The following is a 17,989-nucleotide window of genomic DNA, read 5'->3' as shown; positions in this document are numbered from 1 at the left end:
AAAATCTAAAAATCTAAAAATCTAAAAATCTAAAAATCTAAAAATCTAAAAATCTAAAAATCTAAAAATCTAAAAATCTAAAAATCTAAAAATCTAAAAATCGAAAAATCTAAAAATCTAAAAATCTCAAAATCTAAAAATCAAAAATCTAAAAATCTAAAAATCTAAAAATCAAAAAATCTAAAAATCTAAAAATCTAAACATCTAAAAATCTAAAAATCTAAAAATCTAAAAATCTAAATTTTCAAATCTAAAAAACTAAAAATCTTAACATCTTAAAGTTTAAAATCTATAAATCTGTAAATCTATTAATTTTTTTTAATTCTTTAAATTTTTAAAATGCTTTAAATTTTTTAAATTTTTTAAATTTTTTAAATTTTTTAAATTTTTTAAATTCTTTAAATTCTTTAAATTCTTTAAATTCTTTAAATTCTTTAAATTCTTTAAATTCTTTAAATTCTTTAGATTCTTTAAATTCTTTAAATTCTTTAAGTTCTTCAAATTCTTTAAATTCTTTAAATTCTTTAAATTCTTTAAATTCTTTAAATTCTTTAAATTCTTTAAATTCTTTAAATTCTTTAAATTCTTTAAATTCTTTAAATTCTTTAAATTCTTTAAATTCTTTAAATTCTTTAAATTCTTTAAATTCTTTAAATTCTTTAAATTCTTTAAATTCTTTAAATTCTTTAAATTCTTTAAATTCTTTAAATTCTTTAAATTCTTTAAATTCTTTAAATTCTTTAAATTCTTTAAATTCTTTAAATTCTTTAAATTCTTTAAATTCTTTAAATTCTTTAAATTCTTTAAATTCTTTAAATTCTTTAAATTCTTTAAATTCTTTAAATTCTTTAAATTCTTTAAATTCTTTAAATTCTTTAAATTCTTTAAATTCTTTAAATTCTTTAAATTCTTTAAATTCTTTAAATTCTTTAAATTTTTAAATTCTTTAAATTCTTTAAATTCTTTAAATTCTTTAAATTCTTTAAATTCTTTAAATTCTTTAAATTCTTTAAATTCTTTAAATTCTTTAAATTCTTTAAATTCTTTAAATTCTTTAAATTCTTTAAATTCTTTAAATTCTTTAAATTCTTTAAATTCTTTAAATTCTTTAAATTCTTTAAATTCTTTAAATTCTTTAAATTCTTTAAATTCTTTAAATTCTTTAAATTCTTTAAATTCTTTAAATTCTTTAAATTCTTTAAATTCTTTAAATTCTTTAAATTCTTTAAATTCTTTAAATTCTTTAGATTCTTTAAACTCTTTTTTTTTTTTGATATTTTAAGATTTTTGGATGAACCAGTTTAGCTAAATCGGTTAAGTTTTGAAACAGAGCGACTACTCATGAAATTTTGAGAAGTTAGATGTATTGCATAATTATGTTTCTGATGAAAAGTCATGTTTTTTGTTCTCTTTCTGGAGTAAGTATGTAGAACAATATAAGATTACCACCCTTTTAGTAAAACTTTGTTGAAAACGTACTCTTTTTATATTTTTAACGCTAAGTTTAGATAAAGACCTTTCGAAAACACTATTAAACTTTGAGTTTTGGTCATGTTTTGCATGAGATATAAATTTTACAAATTGACTGTAACACATTTTGCTATGATATTTTTTTCGTTCAGTCCCTCTCCCCCGTGCCCCTCCCAAAATACACTAATTTGCATATTTTCTCCTTCAAGTAGACATCCTGACGATTCCAAAGCACTATAAAACATTAATGTTTTATAGTGCTTTGCAATTATGCCTATTTCCCAAGCCTGCAAAAATTTACTTTAACGCATTTTGCAGCCTTCGGGTTGAACAGGGTTTTTTTTCCTTCGGGTTCGGACTATTAAGTTGTCCCGAAGGTAAGAATTGTTGGTGGTGGCCAATGTGGTTCACTCTATAACACTCACTTGGCTGATCTGGGCTGTTCCGGCTGAAACTTACCAAACTAACCCATCCAAAACTGCGACCAAAGAAAAACACTGACAAAGCACTTCATCACCGCACCGGGACTGTTTCGTATTCGAAAGCTTGGACGAGGAACCGGTCGCGTCTGCCGAATTCGCCAATAAAAAAACGACCACCGTAATCAAAACTCCGGAAACGTGACGACATTGGAGATACTTGGCCACCGTATTAGCAAAACGGCCCGGAAACCCGGCGCTACGCGACTAAGTGGCCCAAAAGTTTGTTTTGATCTGTTTGCCAAAAAAAAAAAAAAACAAAGTACCGAAACGTCATCACTGTTTACCGTGGTGGTCGATACTTTGTAAAGCAGAAAACGGCGGGCGCCGAAATGTAGGCAACAAAATCGCCGATTTCGTCGACATTGTAGACATTATCGAAAAAATTGTTTTCAAAATCGAAAACATTCAATGTTTTCGATTTTATCGCCAAATGTTTCCAAACACACAGACAGGATTTCTATCCGTGCGGACTAACCTACAAAGGTTAGGTCGTTAGCTCAGTCCAGGTGTAGGAGTCGTCTCCCTGGGTCCTGTCTCGGTGGAGTCGCTGGTAGGCAGTTGGACTAACAATCCAAAGGTCGTCAGTTCGAATCCCGGGGTAGATGGAAGCTAAGGTGTAAAAAGAGGTTTGCAATTGCCTCAACAATCAAGCCTTCGGACACCTAGTTTCGAGTAGGAATCTCGCAATCGAGAACGCCAAGGCAATGCTGTAGAGCGAATAATTTGATTTTGATTTTTTATTTTTAGAATTTGCCGGAATTGGACGTCAGGATGCAATAGGCATGGAAGGCTCCGGCTGCAGGTTCAGGACAGGAAGGACACACTCGCAAATTCGTTGAAGTGTATTTCTAGCGCTCCAAAGTTTTGTTTAGTTCGGGTTATATTGAAGAAATTTCGGTTGAAAAATGATCTATGAAGTGCAATAAAAAGTATTTTAGTCCAATCTTAGTGTTTGCATGTTTTTCTCTGAAATCTTAAGCTGAATCTGACTCTAGACTCCGAGGGAGGCAAGTTAAAAAAAGGTTTTATTTCGAATGTTATATTAGAAAATGTAACAGTATCTGAAGCTGCTCAATCCCGTTAACAAACCATTTCCCAAACAGGCGTAAGGATAAAGGCACAGGAACCATCAGGAAACATCGACGATCACTCCCAACATCCCATTATCAAATTCCCAACAACGCGATATCATTCAAAAAAATCAGATTCCCCTTCGGTCAGCTGAGAGTCGGTAATGTTGTATAGTAAACAAACTGAAAATAAAACGGGCAGAGCGAGGAACGGGAGAGAGAGAAAATATTTTGCTCCTCCCATTTTTTTGACATTTGCAGGGTTGGATCGACAACAGTAGGAGCCCAGCTGTAAAACAGAAATATAAAGTCCAAAATCAGCTGCAAACCGGCTGTAAATGCGCTTTTGGTGCAATTTTGAAAACATCTTAGCTGTTATGCACAGCACTAAATGCGCTTTTAGTGCTGAATAATTTCCCGTTTTAGTGCTATTTGGTTACTTGGGATAAGATGTAGACTTATGAAAATCTTACATTCTTTTTCCTCAGTGTATCACATTTTCTGTCATGGGACTATTATGCCATAGAATAGAGATAGGTAGAATTGCCACTTGCCGATTCCCCCACTGCTCGAAACGGGGAACTTCAGTCGAAATGCGCACTGGGCTTTTTGATGGAACTGCCCTGTGCATTCTGGAGGGTGCGTTTTGTTTGACAGTGACAGATTGAAATAAAAAAGGCTTGTTGACATTCAGTTGGCGATCAAAAATGTGAAATGGTGCTTGGACGCTGGATAAAAAGACGAGACCAGTGGAGGCGGTTGAACGTCAGGATTGGGCACAAATGGCGGTTAAAATTGGGGTGCGGTGGCCTTGCTGGTCAGGTTGGTCGACGAGAAGCGAGTGAGTTGAACAAAGTGGTTTTTTCCTCAGAACCTCCACCAGCGCTCCACGACCACTTTTCTTCACTCCGAAACTGCAAAATCCAACGAGCGCCGCCGGAAGCACTGTGCCTCACACGGCGTGGCCGGGTTTCTTCCTCGGAATCTTCAAGCTGGAACACCACAATCACTTTTCCTCCGTAACGGCAAAATAGCCTTTTCCTCCTCCGATTCTTCACTTGGTTTGACAGCAACAGCGAAATGTCAATATGACAAAACAGATGTTTTGGAGAATTGAAAACGGATGTCAACTTATTTGGCATATTCTTGAAATTTTGAAAAAAAGGATGCTGATGCGAAATACAAATAATTTAATCTTCTTTTAAAAGAAATATCCTAGTTAATGAATGCATTTATCTTGAATTTTCATAATTGTTTTGATTTGTTTTCCATGTTTTTTAATCATTTTAAATTTTTAATGAATAATATATATGTGCCAACCAGTTCTCCACATTCTTGACAGTATTATGCGCAGGGTGTTTTAGTTCCCCGTTTCGCCGCTGGCATCAGTTAGGCAGCACAGTTTTGTTCCCCGGTCGGTAAATGAGTGGCAATTACCTATCTCTATTCTATGATTATGCTTAGAACGACAGTTTATCAGGTTTAAAATTATGGTAAAAAGGACTGACAAAATGGATAAACAAATGAAATAAGCTCAAAATGTAAGTAAGGGAGCGTTCTTTTATTACGTAACGCAAAAATCGGATTTTTAGACCCCCCCCTCCCCTCCCCCTCTTATCAAAATTTCCATACAAAAAAAAAATGCATGAAGCGTAACACGGCCTCTGACCCCCCCCCCTCCCCCCAACTGCGTTACGTAATAAAAGAACGCTCCCTAAGAACAAAGCTTACCTGCTGCTTCCTTCCTGATGTAAGCATTCAGAGCTTCGGCAAACTGGTTTGAATTTTCCAGGGCATTGCAAACTTTTCTAATCCGTTGAGGCATCTCGTCCAGTAATGCATTTTCACAAATGGGGGGCACGGCGGTTGTTGCTTGACATGCGCTAAGTGAAATATTCACTAGCAGAATTATGCAAAACAAACAACTAATTGATACTTTTCGGAGCCTAAAAAATACAATAAGATATTGAACACGGACAGTTTTGACTAATCTTTAGTGCTCGTTTTGTTCATTCACTATTAATGAAAATTTTGACATATCAAGGTTATTGAAATATTCAGTTTTATAAATAGTTTGAGAACAAATACGACACAAAAAGTTTGAAAAGTGCATCCGAAGTAAGAAAAGACACTGCTTCAAAACGTGCAGTAGAGTAAACCAGGACAAGAGTGCGCACTAGCCTTTGCTGGCAACCAAAAGCTCGCTTGGTTGCATGAGCGTCGCGACGCCTTTTATCACGTAACGCATTTTTTTAGATTCACTATTTCTTCAATGCATATTTACAGTTTAAAAAAAGAAAAAAAATATTAAAATTGTTGTTTTGAGTCGCTATTTATTATATTATAAAAATCCCGATACTGTGAAATTATATATTAGCTATTTTGTTATTTCACAAAAATCTAAAAACAAGTTCATACAACAAGTTGTATTGCAGATTCAGAAAAAAAAATCAAGAAGTAGATAATAGTTCCCAAAAATAATGAGGCTACTAATTAACGTTTCATTAAATAAGTATGAATAAATCGTAACTGAATTCATTGAAAAGAAACACATTTATAACTTTTCTTTATACATTACTGGCACTATTGGCATAGTTATAAACACTACCAGGTCCCGGGAATTCCCGGGAAATTTCCAAATTCAACTCTCGATTCCCGGGAAATTGAAAATCTCGAGAATAGTCACCCTCTACACACAAAGCTTTTAGAACCGTTTGTGTAAATGTGAAAATTTAGGCGAAATTACACTGGATAGCCCAACACATGGAATCCATGAAATAAAAAAATGTATGTGAAAGATAAGCAACTTTATCCATTCCATTAAAACATAACAAAACAAAAATTTTCAAGGAAAATGTTACTAACATTCTTCAAATTATTGACCCTAGAAGCAAAATTAAGTGGAACTTTGTGTTTTCCCAAAAAATATTGCTGTTTTTGGAGTTGGAATTTTGCTTCGGTTTAAAATCTAATGGGTCCGCGATAATGGTGTTTCTGCAAATCAAAATTATACAAGAAATTGTATAATATTTTACTTTACGACTAAAAGTTGGTGGGCATGCCAATCTATGCAACTTTGTCGAAGACACCCAAATTTTACTTTTTCACTCTTGCTACAAGCAATTGAATACAAGCAGCAGAATATAATATATTTAGAGCAATTTATGTGCTCTTAAAAAACCAACATTTTTATGTTGAAAAAAAAAATATTTTGCTAGAAATTTAACAAAAGTCAAAGCATTTTTGTGTTAGAAATATTCAATTTAAACACTTCAGTATTTCGAAAACGTAGGCCAATCCCAACGCACAAGTTTGCATTTAAAACGATAAAAATATCTCAAATTCCATTTTCTTTAAACTTGAAATATCTTATTCTTTTTATTTCAGATTTTCAATAGAAATGTGTAAATTTCAATTAAATAGCTGATTATATAAAAAAAATACTTCAAAACATAAAAAGCTTGATGGTTCCTGATGCTGGAAAAAATGGTGAAATTTAAATTTTAATTTTTTTGTAGTTGGAATATAAAATCTCTAGCTATTTCAAAGAATTGATATAAAACCCTGAAATTTTTGCCACTTGAGCGCCCCTTTGATAAATGAATTGAATTGAATTTTAAATTTAATTCTGGTACAATTATTGAAATAGTTGATTTTGGCGCCCCAAGTGTTATAAGTAATACTTGTAATATTCCGACCAAGATTACCGAGTTATTTTGTAAAAAGTAAATCTTTCCCAGTTCCTGAGGGGAACACCCTTGAAGAGTATCGGGGCCGGCATTTACAAAGCGGATTCAGTGGCAGTTTCATTCTCAACTTAATGTTAACATGATAAGGTTAATGTTAACATTCCATAGGTCGCCTCCATAAGGTGTCGTGATAAGGTCCAGTTTGTGACGATACACTACCTTCCCTTTACTAAGAAATCGATTCCAGAAGGGAAAAGATCACCAGTTGTGTTAGTCCGAGCCGGGATTTGAACCCCGATCTACCGCTTACGAGGCGGAAGCGTTACCACTGGGCTACGTGGCTCGGTCAGTTATTTTGTAGTCCTACTTTAAAATTTGGCGTCCCTTTTGTTCTGAATACCTTTCTAGGATTTTATAATAACATGACAAATTTGTACAATCATCGTTTTCGGCGCCCCCCAAGGGCTGGCGGTCGCCAACTGCGCCAACCCCTAGGTACGGCGCTGCGTAACATATAATCGATACCCCTTACCTTCCCTGTAACGCGTAACACAAGGTCTTTTTTTGCACATTTTTATAAGCGCTTATATGAAAATTTTGCGTTATGTAACATAAGTTTTGCTGGGCGTAAAGGCAAATGCTCGTTTGGATACGTCAAACTCGTGTCTGTTTGGGTACGTCAAATTCACTTCGACCAGTCTCCCTATTTAGGATCTCTAGCCGAAACCCCCTCCCGCCATAACTGCGTTACGTAATAAAAGAACGCTCCCTACTGCCAAAGAATCTTTTCTGCCGTAGCAGCAAGTGCTGCCAGAAGAGAGTAAATGAAAAATTGAAGTTTTCAGCGGAGGTATATTTAAATTCTGTAACATTCCTTATATTTCACGAATCTTTTCGCACTCTTCGGCCAAGTTGTTCTCTGCAACACAATCTAAGAGCTCGCAAGTTTTTTGAAAAATGCAAAAATCGTTAAGGGGATAAAAACTGTCAAAAACCAAAACGCACCAATTTTACGGGTTAAATCCCATGTAAACTTTAAAGTCAAAGTGCCAGGTCTTGTCGCAACCAATCAAGCTCATATTTGGGATTCGTGCTTAATACACCTACACTGAAAAAATATAAAAGTACCAAATTCCTAAATTCTAGGAATTTTGGCTCCTTTCCTTATTAAGTAATCCAAAAAAAACCCGATTACTAAATAAGAAAAAGAGGCAAAATTCCTAGAATAAAGGAATTGGGTACTATTTTTTTATTTCAGTGTAGGGGAACATGCCCTGAAATGCCCGCAAAAATGACCCATTTTGTTACATCCTAGTAATTACTAGTAAAATCGTGTAAAGATATTCACTGAATTGTTTCTCTAAATTGTACTGCATCTTTAAAAAATATGAAGGTGTACGGGGCAAGTGTGCGAACTTAAATTTCCCAAACAATTTTATATGAAGAAAAATTAAAAGTTGCCTAAATCGATTAATTCAAAACAAAAATATGTTGAAACGATGAAAAAATGTCATCCATGCAAATAACTTTTTTTTAACAATTGACCTTAAATATGATTGTTTTTGTAATACTATAGACTTAAAAAATATCTTTTTTTTATTGAACACCCGTTATAGCTAAAGAGCCTATATGGAGAGGCGAAATGTCACTCTCAGGGTTCCAATCGAACTGTCTAATCGGAATTCCAATCGAGCAACAAGATCATGCAAGAACAAGATTGGAATCAATTTAAAATAATTTTGGCAAAAAACGAGACTTATAACAATTACAAGTATTGTAAAACTGTTGTTGATTATAATCAGGTAGTTTTTATTATGTTTGTGCTTGTTCGGTACAAGAAAAGTGCCAACACCAAAGAAAAACTACAAGTTTTTCAACCTTAAATTTGAATGACTTTGGGTGTTTGAAATTTCTCCCAGAACATTTCATTTCCCTATGTATAGGACCATATAGTTATAGCACAGTTATAGCATACGAAAGCTTGAAGAACAACGTGACTAAGCAAAGAGGTAGTACCATTTTTGGTGAAATTTTTCTCTCAATTTTTGACAGAATCTTCGAAACTACATATGCATTGACTTACACAGTCACTTTTTACACATTTTTAACCAACCAAATTTTCAGCATTCCAAAATTCAACTTTTTTATCTGTGTATAGTAAAGAACTAGCATTGCTCTCTTTACGAAAAGCGGGTTTGATTTTATTTGCCAAGAAGATTGTTTTCCATAGGTACATTTAAGCTTCGTACACGGACGAACAAACATGACACGGGGTTTCAAAAAGTGAAGCAGGTTTTCTTTTACTTCTTCTTGGCGAAAACCTGCGGAAGCGAGATCGCTTATGTCAAAATCTTCGCGCCACGCGGTTTAAATTGCAAACAGAGCCAGCTGATGATGCAAATTCATGGGCCCTTTTTGAATGGTCGTATGAATTTATATTAAAAATAATTTTAGCATCCATGATAAATTACATACAATCATAAAGACAAATTTAATGTCAAAATAACTGTTACTAGCACCATGGGTGTTGCAGTTGCAGAGGATTAGGAAGCAGGTTTGGCAGTTGGCTCCAGGTGTTGGTATTCGGGTGTCGCCGATCTTCAGAGATGAATCATCATCAAGTGGATAAATCCGGTGAGGAAATTCCAACAGGAATATTTTATTGCGTGTATTCCCAAAAAAGACACGCGGCTAGAGGTGGGCAAAAAAGAGCGAGCCGCTCAAAGAGCCGGTTCACTAAAAAGAGCAAACGAACCAATGCTCATAAAAAAAGAACCGCGGTTCTTTTTAAACTCCGAACCGTTCCAAGATAGAATGATTTTTAAACTTGTTATAAATATAATTTACCGAATTTCAAACAAATTGCATCACAAAATTTGTTTTTAGAATTGAAAATGCAATTCTCAATTGAAAAATAATTGCTTATTTTTATTAATCCCAAAATCAGAATTAGAATTTAGAAAAGAGTTCGCAAAACCACACAATTCTTAAAAATAACCTTTTGATCAAAATTTTGAAAACGAGCGAAAGAGCCGTTCAAAAGAACGGCTCTTTTTAGTGAGCGAACGGAAATGAGCGGCTCCTAAAAAAGAGCGGTTTTGCCCACCTCTACACGCGGCATACCAGCCTCGAAACGACGCGCCGCACTTTCGGCAAATGCGCGCTGTCAAATCCCATACTACGCGTTTTGTTTTTGTTGATCTTCTTCTTCGAATTGCATGGCATTGTTGCCGGGTATGTTTTTTATTGCACCAAAAGTGCAAAAAATCGCTGGCAACAATGTCTGCGGCACATTCTGAAATGCCGCGCGGCGTGTACCTTCGAAAGAAACGGACAATATGTGTGAGTGTGAGTGAGTGTGCAAAAGTTGAGCCGGATCAACGCTAGAGTAAATTTTCAAAACAACCTATGAGTCATGGGTTTCCTATGCAGATAGGACCTTTTGAAAATTCAATCTAGAACGGATCAGTGATGCCAAACATTAAAAAATTAAAATATATCAATATTATTCATAATTTATCAATAAGTTTTGACGCAAAGTTTAATAATTTGCCCAAATACATTTTTTTTTTCTTTTTTTGACGAAGAACTTCGTCTTAGGGCTCTATACAGGGTAGCAATCCAAAATTTCGCGAAGCGAAATGAAACGCTTTGGTTTCACCTTCCCCTCTCGGCAAATTTCCCCTCTTCTTAGCGCACGCTGGTTGGTTGAACAAATGTTTCCCAATCAGTCAATCGAGAGACGTGAGATTGATGTATCTAAAATCACCCCCACTCTACCTCATAATTTTCGGATCGTCGACGGGGCAACAAAACTAAACCTAAACCAACAAAACTCGGCTCGGTTGATCCCGAAAATTCATTCTGTTGCTGGACGTCGACGAGTCAACATCAGGAGGAGATGGCCTGGAGGCCCGGTAGTAGACGGCTTGGAGGCCCGGGAGCAGATGGCTTGGAGACCCTAGAGCAGATGGCCTGGAGGCATGGACACGCCAAGACATGCCAGCCGGCATTAGCGGGAGTTGATTATTGGAACTGGCAACCACCTGGAGTGATACTGGACATGTAGTGGCCACCACCTGAAGTGGCCGGAGGCCCCAGGGATGTTCCGATAAGGGGACATTTGCGGAACCATAAGAGTTGGGGCAATATGGGTATCAAACTTTAGGGATTTTGATACTGGACATGAAATTTGACATTTTGGCAGTAATGGCCACCACCTGGAGTGGCCGGAGGCCCCGGGGATGTTCCGATAAGGGGACATTTGTGAAACCATAAGAGTTGGGGCAATATGGGTATCAAACTTTAGGGATTTTGATACTGGACATGAAATTTGACATTTTGGCAGTAATGGCCACCACCTGAAGTGGCCGGAGGCCGCAGGGATGTTTCGATAAGGGGACATTTGTGGAACCATAAGAGTTGGGGCAATATGTGTATCAAACTTTAGGGATTTTGATACTGCACATGAAATTTGACATTTTGGCAGTAATGGCCACCACCTGGAGTGGCCGGAGGCCCCGGAGATGTTCCGATAAGGGGACATTTGCAGAACTATAAGAGTTGGGGCAATATGGGTATATATCTCTAGGGTTTGTGTGTTGTGTCTTTAACACATGGTTCAGAATGACTCTTTGTAATAAATTTTATTGCTTGCAAAATATTTTTTGAAAATTGTTCAATGCCGAAAGTTTAACACAGAATTGATGAAATGATTTCATATAAACTGGCTCGAAAATTTTGCTATTACGATTAGCTGAAGAAGCGTTTGAAAGTTTTAATTGTTATCAAACGTCAAAATACCACGAGACCATCTTTGAGCAAAAATAAATAGATCTTACGAAATAACTATTTCTTGATTGATTTTGTGGCCAAGAAACGCAAATATTAAAAACTCTAAAAATTTCATTTACTTTTGTGTCCGAAGCTCTTCGTCATGATGGTTATGCCTGTAGGATTACCACTGCACCTTTTTTGATCAACAATTGCACATTCTCAACATAATAGGAATACACTCAACCCCCGGTGGTTGGTCACTTTTTCGTTTGACACTTTTTTAGTTTGTACCTCGTTGGTTGGTCAAAGTCAAACTAAAAAGTGACGAACTGTCACTTTTTACACGGCGCTCCCGCACACTATCAAAACACACGTTTGGTTGTGTGTGTGAACTCCGTGTAAAAAGGGTGTCAAACTAAAAAGGGGTCGTTTGACAACAGTTGGTGTCAAACCATCGGGGTTTGAGTGTATATTTATTGATCCGGCTCATCAAATGACTTGTGTGTGATATAAAAAAAAATGTTGTTAAAGTATGAATATGATGAAACATTTTTTTTGCGTTATTTTTTATGAAACCTCACGATAAATCGCGGTACGGGATACTCCCACGAAAAGTCACGTTTTATAGTATATTTGAATGATTTTCACCACAAAGCGCGATATCTCTCGGGGACGTGAGACCTATTGCATTAACGTCAGCTAATTTGGCTCTTTTGAACATATTAAATAGTTTTTTTGGCTTGATGTTTAAATTAATATATTTTTCCTCTTTAAGATTTTTTGAAGAAATTTGGAACTTTAACTTCTTAAGCGGGACATACTTGTCGTGAAAAAATTGTATCGGAATATTCGAATCACTATGCTGAAATCAATCTGATATAACATAATTTGGTTCGATCTTTCCGCAGCCGGCTGTCTAAGAAAGAACACTTAAGCAAATAAAAACTCCATCAGCTAAACTTTAAATTTTCTCAACAGCAGTATCCGATTGCATGCCTTGAGAATTTTTCAATCTTATAAAAGACTTAATTTATCAATTTTAACGGGAACAGTCTCAACAGCAGCTTCCGATAGTCTGCCTTGAGAATAATAACTTACCCTTTAACCTCACTTCTACCAATGGTCGTATCGCTTGCTTAGAGCGAATCTCAGACCTTTACCTTTCAAAACCACCAACTCCACGCGATGCTTACGCAGCAAGCGGTTGATCAAGCGGTCAGTTTGATCGAGTTCCACAATAGGGTTGGGAAAGGAGCCTGCGGATTCGCTACCTTTTTCTAAGTAAGTTCAGCATCAACACTTCCCGTGCTCCTAATCCTTATTCCTGCCCCGGTGAATGGTGGAGATGGGAGCGGCCGGCAATGTATGGCTTTCATGGTGCTGGCTGTCCTGTTTCCTGGTAGAATTGGTTTTAATTCCTTTTAATCAATTTCTAAGCAACCTGGGCTGGATAATCATCACACATACATGACGAAATCCAGTTTGCATCCCGCTCAGATCACCATCTCCATGCGAATGAGAATGCGAAATAACTGTTACTAGCACCATACCAATGCTAGCTGTTTTAATTAATTAATGCATAAGACATTTTGAGAAATCATGCGTAATCGCGCGATGCTACTTCGACAACTTAAATGTATATGGCGCAAGTGATAGTTTGCTTCAGAAATTTAAAGAAGATATGTTCCTGGTGTCATGTCCGTTCGTCCGTGCTTCGTACAAGTTATACTTGAAAAGCACGGTTCATTACATAATTGATAGCTCTCAACTGATTTATTTGCTGGACGCTTTCTAAAGGATTTATAGTCTACATTGTTACGTAATATTCGGGACCGTGGTGTAGGGGTAAGCGTGGTTGCCTCTCACCCAGTCGGCCTGGGTTCGATCCCAGACGGTCCCGGTGGCATTTTTCGAGACGAGATTTGCCTGATCACGCCTTCCGTCGGACGGGAAGTAAATGTTGGCCCCGGACTAACCTAATGGTTAGGTCGTTAGCTCAGTCCAGATGTAGGAGTCGTCTCCTGGGTCCTGTCTCGGTGGAGTCGCTGGTAGGCAGTTGGACTAACAATCCAAAGGTTCGAATCCCGGGGTGGATGGAAGCTAAGGTGTAAAAAGAGGTTTGCAATTGCCTCAACAATCAAGCCTTCGGACACCTAGTTTCGAGTAGGAATCTCGCAATCGAGAACGCCAAGGCAATGCCGTAGAGCGAATAATTTGATTTTTGATTGTTACGTAACTTTTCTATTATTCATCAAAAATATATCATATTTATTCGACAAATCTAAGATGTGTGAACAGTTTAACTAAAAAATAATTCATGCATACAACAAATAAATAAATTGTTCGATCTATAGTATAGCCTTGGCGTTCTCTATTGCGAGATTCCTCCAAGAAAGCTGTTCGAAGGCTTGAAACGGTGATCCAAGCAGGGGTAAATAACAAGAGAAATGCGTGATAATGCCTTTTTCTGTTATCAATACAAAATTTTGGTATTCGGAAACCCTTGAAGATTATGAAATATCAAAACAATTTTGCAGAATTTGAAGATCGGATACCTTTTTTTTTGTATTACAGTATTTTATAAATATCCTCTGAAACTATGGGAAATGTTGACCAATTTTGATAGGGTAATTTTGAACTTAAATGATGTCTCAAACGAATGCTTCAATTAAAACCCGGTATGTTTAAAGCTGATTTTATTTAAATAATTGGCTCTAAGGAAATTACTTGAAATTGTAGACCAATTTCTAAGCGACCATCCACAAACCACGTGGACACTTTTTTGTAAATCTCAAAGTATAATTTGTATCAGACTTTGTATATGTAGAAGGCTGATACAGCTTATCTCAGTCCCGGGGATAAAAGCCCTCGCGCTGCTTCCAACGACCCATTTCAGAATGACAGAGATTCTTGCGGTCCAATTCCGAGGTCGTTTGGCATTGTCCGGCCCCGCCTTAACATGAAGCAAGCACCAGACGGATCCTTGATCTATCTTAAGATCCCCAATCCCTTCAGGCAAATCAGGGATCAGCGTATTTAATATGAGAAGAATACGGAATATTTTATAACTTTTGGATGGCCGACTAGTTAGAGTCCCAGACCATCAATCCAAAGGTGTGAGTTCGAGTCCCACCTGATTAATTTTCGTTTTTGTTCATATTCAAAGTTCTTATTCTTGATTCCAAATTTCAAAGGTACCGACCGGGATTTGATCCCCGAACCTTCTGCTTGTGAAACAGAAGTCGTAACCATTAAGCCACGGAGCCGTTTGGTTTTTAGCCATTTTGTGTCATTGGTTCATTCATGAAAGGTGAACCAATGAAACAAAATTACTTCTTTAGTCATAGGGAAGGTCCCCACAAATTTTGAGCCAAATCAAAAAATATAAATAAAATCCATTTCCGGTTTGATGGAGAATTGCTCCTTTATGAATTTTGTTCATAGCCAGACTAAAATACCGGATCCGTGCTTAATGATTATGACTTCTGTCTCACAATTTTGGCAGCTGTTCATACAAAAATGTAACTTTTCAAGGATTTTTTTATTGATTCGGTGTCTTCGGAAAAGTTGAAGGTATTGATGAGGACTATTCTGAAAAAAATAAGTACACGGAAAAAAATGTCAAAAAAATATTGTAAAATTACAAGAATGTTTAATTTTTTTAACATTTAAAATCGGACCATTCGTTGCTGAGGACCATCCATAAACCACGTTGACACTTTATTGAAATTCTAAACCCCCGTCGTGGACAATTTCCATAAAAAAAACTTTTTTGTATGGATCGTAGACCGTTAACCCGAGGGGGCGCCCAGTGTCCACGTGGTTTATGGATTATCCCTGATATCGACATTAGAAATTGGAGGGTTGTTTGGGTAAGACTAAAAAAACTTCAATTTTCCTGTTTCTTTTTCTTTAAGCCACAGGATCTCAGCAACCCGATGTCCAATCTTCAATGTCTCTTAGTCAATTTTATGGCAAATTTTCTGAACTTTGAAAATAATGATTCTGTGATATACAATCATGGAAACTATTTTAAAAAATTAAAAAAAAACGAAATTTTTCGGACAAAGTTTTACTTTGAATGTGTGTTTTTTGAAAACGATGCACTTTATCAAACAATTTGTAACTTTTTGATCTCACATAAATAAAATGAGGCAAAAAAAATCAAGATTTGTTTTTTAACAAAAATCACTATTTTTGAAAAAAAAATCATAACTCGTCGGCAAAATTTTGACCCATACTTCTGAATGACTTAAAAGATGCAAAAAGTTAATTAAAAAATCACCATTTTTTTGCGTGTACATTTTTTCCGAATAGTCCTCATCAATAATTACATCTTTGCCGAAGACACCAAATCAATAAAAAAAATCCTTAAAAGGTTGCAGATTTTCGAATATTTACGTACCATTTTTGTATGAACAGATGCAAAAATTTTTTGGAGATTTGTATGGGTGAATTAATGACACAAAATGGCTTCTTTGGTGGTAGAGAAGGCCCCCACAAAGTTTGAGCCAAATAAAAAAAATACCAAATGGTCGAAATCGTCAGATTTCGTAGGGAATTGCTCAAAGTTTTTATTACGAAATTGATATTGTATGAGCGCCATTGCAAGCATTAATTATTTCTATCAAAAAGTGAAAAACACCTCTTTTTTGGTTTAAGCCTCACATTTTGTCAACTTTTTTGTAACGTTCACTTAGATGTTGACTTCACAAACTCACTTCCTGCATTCAACTCACTGGCAAGACTACTGGTGGAAATCATGCCCTACTCGACGTCCTTTTATATCTCTAGACTGTGGTTTCATCCCTTATAATGCGACGGCGCAAAATTATATCTTTCCACCATGTGCTCTGATGCTCATCAAACAGCAAGTTATGTGGATACTTGAATTTTTTTTCGCATTGTTGTAATATACGATTAAACAAGAAAGTTAGGAAATCTTCAATCACTTCATTATGTGTTTGGTAGAAGCACTTGCATTTTGGTGGGTTGAAGAGAAAAAAAGGAAATGGATAGGGCAGTAATGTCGATCCACGTCATATTTTCAAATATTAACTAAAACTTGGTCCTAAACGGTTCAAAAGAAAAAATGCTAGATTGAATGAGACTATCAGTAAGGTATTTTAACCATTAGTGGACACTAGGGTGACAACACCCATACGGCGGTCGCATGATTGTGATGCATGATGGCATGCAAGTATATCAGAATCTGCATGAAAACTGTCCTCATGCATTTTTTGCGATATATATATGACATTTTTGCCCGTTACGACAATTATCGTTACCGACGGCTTTTTGGTTGTATTTCACAAATAAAAAAACCCTTAGTAGAATAAGGATTGAACCACCAACTTCTTGGTTATTGATCCGACACGCTACCACCGCGCCATGGACGCTTGATGAAATAAACTAGTGTTATCAAATATGGCATAAAACTACATAAAAACCTAACAGACCTTTAAAAGCCTTGTTCCCAAAAATGATCAAAAAACGTGTCAAAATCATTGTAAACATAAAAATAAATTTCAAAAATAATTTGTTGTAAATGTTTCCACATCAATTAGTAACATAGTTTACCAAAGCAAAACAATAAATTTGTTTACAGTTGCTGATAAAATTTATTATTATAAAATTTCATTTCAAACATCAATTATGATGTTTCAGTTAAGTACAATAAATTATAGTATTGAATCATTGTAATTATTTACAGTTTCAGCGATTTTGGTAGTTTTAACATAAAAACAGTTATTTTTATACTCATTATTGAATAAATATGCAATTGAGTGAAACTCATTTTGGAGAAAAGGACTATTCAATGTGAGTCAACATTGTTTTAAATGATGCTAAACATGCTTGAAATTGTGATGTCATTACATTTTTCATTAAAATGTCCAATATAGGAAAGGGGTTCACTAATGGATAATATACCCTCATTCTTAGAAGGTTTGATAACCAAAAAAACACAGTCGTTGGATTAGTACAAATTGTAAACCAAATCCTTAATGATTATCGAGTTTTTTTTTTATTTTTAATGGGAAGAGAAGAGCGGAAGACCAATATCTTTTCCACCATTACATGAAGTTTCTAAAAAAAAACAAAAAACATTTTTTTATTATGTTTATCAAAATTAATAAAAGCATGTTTCAAGTTGAAACATTTATTCTTATTGGAAATGTAATGTTCTTTAACTTTGTAATGGAACCGATTGCGATACGACATTATATCACGGACGGAATTATATAATGGTAGAATGTAATTTATGTCTTTGAGTTGCGTTATTTACATTTTGTAAAGCAGGGTTTTCTCCCCTAAGGTAACGACACATTCAATATATGAACGCCAAGACCTAGGGAATTCTTGAGCGAATAGGTTTTTATCGATTCAAACAAGTGACCCCATGTATCCTGCCTCAGTAAACGAAACAGTTATGCATGCATTTAAATTCTATTATTATTATTATAATGCAAATACTCTGCTCATGCTTAGGACTTTTCCTGCG

At 35.5% G+C, this 17,989-nt stretch overlaps 1 protein-coding gene across 1 annotated transcript in view; it reads right to left on the bottom strand.

Annotated features, from left to right (window-relative positions):
* Positions 1-16,279, bottom strand: part of LOC6046209 (dromyosuppressin) — a 52,419-nt gene extending 36,140 nt beyond the window's left edge. Inside the window, exons 1-2 of the mRNA XM_001863403.2 lie at positions 16,156-16,279; positions 4,754-4,968 (exon numbers count right to left, since the gene is read on the bottom strand). Of these exons, the coding sequence (XP_001863438.2) occupies positions 4,754-4,968; positions 16,156-16,157 (217 nt within the window). The 5' untranslated portion in view covers positions 16,158-16,279. The remainder of the gene's footprint in view (positions 1-4,753; positions 4,969-16,155) is intronic.
* Between the last annotated feature and the right edge of the window lie 1,710 nt (positions 16,280-17,989).

The sequence above is a fragment of the Culex quinquefasciatus genome, chromosome 3 (genome assembly GCF_015732765.1).
Source record: "Culex quinquefasciatus strain JHB chromosome 3, VPISU_Cqui_1.0_pri_paternal, whole genome shotgun sequence".
NCBI classification, from domain to species: Eukaryota; Metazoa; Arthropoda; class Insecta; order Diptera; family Culicidae; genus Culex; species Culex quinquefasciatus.
Note: the sequence above shows the minus strand (reverse complement) of the source record. Positions and strands in the feature narration are given on the sequence as shown.